General features: G+C 40.4%; 1 protein-coding gene across 1 annotated transcript in view; it reads left to right on the top strand.

Annotated features, from left to right (window-relative positions):
• The window catches only part of LOC103809169 (corticotropin-releasing factor receptor 2-like), a gene marked incomplete at its 3' end in the record, with an annotated part of 61,808 nt that overhangs the window by 32,936 nt on the left and 21,895 nt on the right, over positions 1 to 6,977 (top strand). Inside the window, exon 3 of the mRNA XM_009081985.1 lies at positions 5,580 to 5,665. Within this exon, the coding sequence (XP_009080233.1) occupies positions 5,580 to 5,665 (86 nt within the window). The remainder of the gene's footprint in view (positions 1 to 5,579; positions 5,666 to 6,977) is intronic.

Here is a 6,977-nt window from a genome sequence, read left to right as displayed (position 1 = left end):
TGCTGATGAGGGTTATGAGCAAAGCTGTAAACAGAGTTTGGATGTCTCCTCCCCTTTATCAAACACCAGTGTGAGGAGTCCTTCAAAATGAATAAATAAAGTATGTGAGCTTTTCTCATGTCCTTCATGTCAGATGAAAATCAATATCCATTATTATTGGTGTATGGACTCTTTGAGAATATAGTACTCAAATCTGGGTTGATCAGCTTGTATGTATTGAAACAACAGATATCACAGAATCACAAAATCAGTCAGGCTGGAAAAGACCTATGATATCATCAAATCCAACCTATAACCTAAAACCACCATGTCAAAGAGACCATGGCACTAAGTGCCTTAACAACCTCAGGAATGGTGACTCCACCACCTCCCTGGGCAGTGCATTCTAGTGTCTAACCATACATCCTGTGAAGAGATTCTTCCTAACACCTCATCTAAACCTACCCTGGCACAGCTTGAAACTTTATCCTGTCACTTGTTACCTGGGAGAAGAGACTGATCTCCATGTGGCTACAACCTCCTTTCAGGTAGACAGTCTCCTTTCTAGCAGGGTTTCTTGAAAATCTTGTTTGCCCCAAAATCAGTCAGAGTTGTGATTACCATGCTATTTTTGGATAAACACAACAATTTTTCTTTTCCATTCAAGGAGTTTTTTGTCTCCAATTTGGAATTTCTCACTTGCTCTGAAATGGTTATACTCCGCTAAGAAGAGATCAAGATCTCTATAGTAATATGTGTGGGCATGTGTATACAAATGCATAGAAGTGAGACATCCCTCTAGTTATTAGATTGTTTCTTTAGATGTATTTGGAGAAGACCCATTGACAAAAAACCAACTGAGCTGGACACTCCTTTCCCAAAAGCTGGAGTCAGGGATAACTGACACCATACTGCTGCCTACAGCATGCTCCCCACACTGCTCATTCCTAAGGGCTTACCAACAGGAGGTCACTTCTGTGCATTCTGCAGTGATAAAAGATCCCTGCTCACTGAAGGGACTCTTAAGGACTGTTAAAGCTGAGAGTGAACAGTGGCATGCTGCTAACAAAGACTTTGTGAATTGCCATGGTTTTGTTCACTAGGAATTTTCACAGACATTGCTTTTACAGGAGCTTTGTACATAGAAAAGTCTCTGTGCCTGCTATGAGTGACTGGTTATAAGGAATAGGGTATCCCAGTTCTATTCCTGCCAAGGCATTGCTATGGTCATGCTCAGACCTTTTACCTACTTTTTTGCAATGTGGTGTGAAGGTTTTTAGGACTGGACGTCCCTTTTATATGAACTTAGAGTCCATGAGAACTGCAAATGTTGGTGCATCTACTGTTTGTGTATGTACATCTGGGCTCTAGTTGCTGCCTTTGATGTTGGGAATGCTGCCACTGCTGTCATTGGCTTTATTAATGGAATATGGCTGTGATCAGCAGGACTGAATAAGCCCTTAGAGGGAATATGAAAATGCATATGTAGTGCTGTCTGGCCTGGAGTAGTTGAAATAGATTTTCTGGAAGATAGAAACCCAAGTGACAGCCTGAGCTCTTCTGCATATTTCTTTCTATTCATGGACTTCCCTTTTACCGCCTTCCCTGTCCCTTGGGCTGATGGTTAAGCAAGAGAAATTAAGTGCCATAAATCTGCAAAAAAAGAAAATCAACATTTTCAAAGCCAAGGAAGTGACCATAGGCTGAAGCACAGAAAGGAATATTGATGTGTCAAGCTCTGTGCATAATGGCTGAGTGTTGCCTGTGTCTTCTTGAGTCATCTGCCACTCATTATTCATTCATATGAAGATTAAATCTGCTTGTCCAGTTGTATTATGACTGCAGATGCATACAGAGCATACATTACCACATGTAACCACAAAAAAATATCTTTGTGTATTCCTTCTCCTGAATAAAGTCAGTAAGTAAGGAGAAATTATGAGAAAGTATACTGAATTCTTCAGTATGCCATTTGTCTATGAAAATGAAAATTTATGCAATTATTTTTAACTAAGAATAAAAATAAGTAGCAGTAATAGCTCTACTTTCTATTTTTGAATTAGTTCTTGTTGCCCTAAAACAATCATGTCACTGTTCTTTTTTTCCTGGGCATTCCTTGTTTGGTTCTACAGTGGAATTCTCCATCATGACTCTTCCATTTTCTCTTTATTTTTCATAACAATCATTAAGAAAAACTGAACTTCATTCAGTCTCTTTCTGTACACAGTGCTTTAAAGCAAAGAGCAAGAATGCTTCTAGCACAAAGCAGGTTAATCCCAGTTCTCACTGGAAAACAAGGTGAGAAGGAATATTCTTCAGCGTGTTCAGTCACTCAAGAGATCACAGATGTTTCTTGGTTGGTTTCCCCTCTTTTCTTCCTGCACATACTCTGAAACTGGGGACACATCACTTCCATTGCTGTCTTTCATGGAACCAATGCATCTGTCATCCTTTTGGGATCTCGTCACTGCTTTGATCCCTGCCACCAGTATGCATGTCCCAGTAACTCAGCCTGTCCTTGAGTCCAGAGTCTGGTATTTCCTCATGTCCTTTGTGCTGCCTTTGATAGTAAGCAGGGATGCCATGAAGCAGCTGTTTGCTGCTATGAAAAGCACCGAGATGAAGTTGCCATTATTTTATCCAGGATGTTCTGTGCAGAGATACACCAGCACACACAGGAAGTTCAGCATATGCCAGATGTGACTGCATGTCTGGGAATGCAGTGAGCCTCTATCCAGTGCATATGGGATTGGTCCAATGTCCTCAAGAAATGCTGCACTCACTATCTGCCATAGGATTCATCTGTGCATAAACAAGACCTGTTTCTTCCATGTGCCTCCAGTGTGGCTCTGATTCTAGTATTACCTCCTCACTAAATGAGATATTTCTCCTTTAAAGCACTGGGTAAAAGTATTTTGTTATTGAAACAGATATATGAAAATACATTTACTATGATTGGAAATTTGGTTCCATGTGGCCTTTAGAACTGATGCTGCAAGACATTTGGAAGAAAGTAAGAAGACCTTTTCTGTGGGGTATAAATTAGTTATGACTACTAGAGTCTGGAATGAGATATTCCCAGAAGTCAGATCTACTTGCTGCTGTTGTTTCTGAGAAGTGGCTGATACTGGAGGAGATTCTGGACTAGAGAAATTCAGAGTTGATTTCATCCTCCTCCTGTTCAGATATTCACTATGTAGGAGATCTGGTGTGACAGCTCATAAACCCAAATAACTATTTCACAAAGATCTGCCTTGATGTGGGTGTTGTATAGGATTCCTGAATTGGCACTGAAGGAGAGCTCAGAGACATATTTTATGGCTCTTTATATCCTAAGTGGAGGCATTGCATCTCCAAATGGAGGTGGATCTTGCTTTGCTGGTAATGTTCTATTCTCCAATACTTCTTTTGGACAATAAATATCAGGCACAAATTTATCCTTGAAAGGAAGGTTATAATGCAGGGAAGATGCAGTGTAGGAGGCTGAGGCATTGTGTCCTGATAAGGTAGAACACATGGTTTGTGATGGTTCACAGCTCTGCCAAAGTCCTGCCAGGTCATTTTCAGGAAGTCATGTGCACACATTTTGCTCCTGTTTCTGTACTAAGTGGAAATAGGAGTGAGAAAAGCAGAGAAAGAAGTTAGTGTGGAGAGAGGGAGCACTCCTAATATTTGCTTTCTTTTTCAACTGAGAAAAATCTTTGAAGAGAGCTTTGGGGTCAAGTGGATTTACATTTCCTGGTTTTGACAGTCTCCCTCTCTTTCACCCAACTTCAAGCTATTTTTGTTTTCTGCCAATATCTTACCTAGAGAGAAATCAGAAAGGTAGAGTGGTTTTCCTTTTTTTGCATGGATAAATAACTCATTGATTCAAATGCACATTTCCTTCTCAAGTACTTATGTCACCCCAGTTGTACATTTTAAGTGTCTCACAGTGTTGATTGTGTTTGTGGTCTCTGCACCTGAGCTGGAATATTATGACAAGGGAAAAGAAGTGCCAGAATTAATAAAACAAGGGGTTTGTATGAGCATTATCCCAAAAATGGGATTCAACATCCAACTAAGCACCAAAGTTTCCCACTCAGTGTCTGGAGAGTTAGATGTTTGCTACAGGACTCAAAATCAGCAATCATTCTGCACAAAGAGCTTCAGCACTGGCCAAAAGAAGAGGCCAAAGACAAGAACTTTTAAGGATGTAACTGAGATCCAACCAGCTGAATCCCAGTCAGACTATGTTATTTTTTTTGGCCTTGCCACTCCAAAAAGAAACAGTGGAAAAGTGCAAATAGACAATAGCAATATGAAATTCAGTGATCTGTATGGATATGGTGTAATCTGGAGCATCTAGTTGAACTGTTACTTGTTGCTTTCCATGTGGACTTTCCTTCTCTGTAAGAAAAAGCATATTTTCAAAAGTCTTTTTACCTTATTCAACGGCTGTTATCAACAGCATTGTTAGGAACATTCAATCTAATGCATTTATTTGACATCTGATTTTCCTGATGGCTGGTGCTGAGCTAGCACTGAATGTCCATGGCAAGGCCCAAGAAGAAACAGGGTAAAGGGCAGCAAGAACATCATGAAAAGTTCATTAGGAAGTTGCCTATATTTGTCCTTTGAGGATCTTTCTGTATTTCCTATTTTATTTTAATTCTCATGTTTCTAATAAACAGTTCAAAATAAGAATGGAAAAAAAACTATTGCTTGGGATTGGATGTGCTTTTGATGAGTGGAGGAAGGGAAAGTCCAGCAAAACTGCATAGTTTTCTCTCAGAGTTCCTTGGGATAAAGATGAGTACTTGCCAGAAATTGAGCTCCCCTCCTCACCCCAGTATTACTGGACACATTTCCCCAAGCTCCACAGGGTGACATTGAATTTGGACATCAAATCTCTCTGCTTCAGCAAAGTAATTCCTGATTTTTCTCTTACTCTGTGGGAGAACTGGCACCTTGGAAAAACATCAAAAGTGGTTTTCAGACAATGGGTGAAAACATCCTAACCTAGATGTCCCTATTTCTGAAAGCATTTTGGAAAGATTCTTGTGTGCCCTCCAGCCTGCCTACGCTTGAGCTGGGATGTGTTATCTTGTTCCTTCAGGTTCTTTGCAGAAGTTTTACCAATAATGTTGTTGCATAGAAAGACTCTAGAAAATTGGTATCTCCAGGAATGCTTCTTCTAGTTTACAGCAGGATAAATAGAAAGGAATAGAGCACTAAGTTTGCCATACACTTACCATTCTCCTTGGTGCAGCACTGGACACCTAAACCTTTCTGTCCATTTTTAAATACGTCATGTAACTGCTTTTCAAAAGGCTATACTAACATTAAGCTTTCTCTTGCAATATTCTTCTCATACCTTTGCTGTCTTCTGAACTCATATGCTGTAAGAAAACATTATTACTAAATATCTTTAAATAGTTGTTATCTGTAGATACGTTTATGTTATTTAGTTCTCCTCAGTGAGCTGTTCTACTCCTCACAGAGGTGGGATAAGTTGATCTGCCTTGTTCTGTTAATCTTTTCTCAAATATGTGAGATTTCTGGGCTGTTTAAAGTCCAGTACAGAGTGTTCATCTCTCTTTTATTTTGATCCATACCAGGAAATGCCTACAGAGAATGCCTGGGCAATGGGACATGGGCTTCCAAGATAAACTACTCTCAGTGTGAGCCTATTCTGGATGACAAGGTCTGTATCTTTCCCTTCATTCTTCTCAATGACATTTCTCAGTGTATATGAATGTAAAGCTAAACTTAAGGTTAACATACTAATTTGGGACTTCTGAAACAGATTCCATTTCTGTCTCTGCAACAAAACCTCCCTGTGAATTCAGGCAAATCACTTATCCTGTCTCCATATCCCCTACTCACACGGTTTTAAAAAAGGATGCTTTATCACACTTTGTCCCTGATGATGTATGTTTATGCAGATTCTTCTTAGCTTTGTTCAGAGCCTACAGCTGCTACAGTAAATGTTAGTAATAATAACAGTAAGACCAAAATCCTCTTTGGCACTAAAAAATAAGTTCAACCAGCTGATTCCACTCTGTATCTATCTGTTCTGAGGTCTCATCAACAACTGACCTTTACAGATCTCAATGTCATTTCTCCTTAAGCAAATATGTAAAGGAGCAGCAACAGAAAAATACATAAAAAGCAGTCTCAGGTCCCAGCTGTCTGTAAAAGATTGAACCAGTCTTGCATGATACAGCAGTTTACAGATTGCAATTAGGATATAGAGGGTTAAGATCCTTCCGAAAGGCTGTAAGCAATTATGCAAAGTCCTTTTCTTGTCAAGTGTCTCAGCTTTTCTTGAAGGCATCATAGACATTCACCCTCATGTGGTTTAAGCCTTCAAGCCTTTCATACCAGGTTCTCTTTTTCTTCCTCCTCTTTTAAGTGCTGTGGTGGGATATGAGCGCACACAGGCCTTGTGCTATCTCTGCTAGGAGTGACTTTCCCCTCTAAGAACCAGGGTGGAGCCCAGCAGCTCAGGCCTGTTTGTTTTGTGGTTCATTCAACTCATTGGAGTTGTGCCATGCCACCTGCAAACAGAGAGAAGGAAGACAAGGTCGCACATGTACTACTCAGGAGCTGTCTGGAGTAGTGCTGTACCCAAACAGTAAAGATGTACTTTGGCTGTGGTCCAGTATCTGTCCTATAAGATCCATGTTGTTGCTCTATGTGGACTTTGACCAGTGAATCAGAAAACAGACAACTACACAGCAGCTGCTGAAGAGGATCTACTCTTACCCCCGGTTAAGTTATTTAGTGGTAGCCCACATCCCCCTCCTTCTGCTAGAGGCTTCCAGAAATTAGGATAATACATACCAGTACCTGACTGTCATCCAGAGGGACATTCAAGGTGGTATAGCATAGTGGAGAGACTCTCATGGCCATTTAAGCTGACCTAGGTCAGGACCACCCCTGTGCAGCCACTCCTTGCACTTCTTTCCCACTGAAAATGAACAACTAACTTGTTGCTGGGTCATTTTTTGGAT

Source organism: Acanthisitta chloris, unplaced genomic scaffold (assembly GCF_000695815.1).
Source record: "Acanthisitta chloris isolate BGI_N310 unplaced genomic scaffold, ASM69581v1 scaffold10209, whole genome shotgun sequence".
NCBI classification, from domain to species: Eukaryota; Metazoa; Chordata; class Aves; order Passeriformes; family Acanthisittidae; genus Acanthisitta; species Acanthisitta chloris.
The sequence above is the reverse complement of the archived record's forward strand: the minus strand, read 5'-3'. Positions and strand labels throughout refer to the sequence as shown.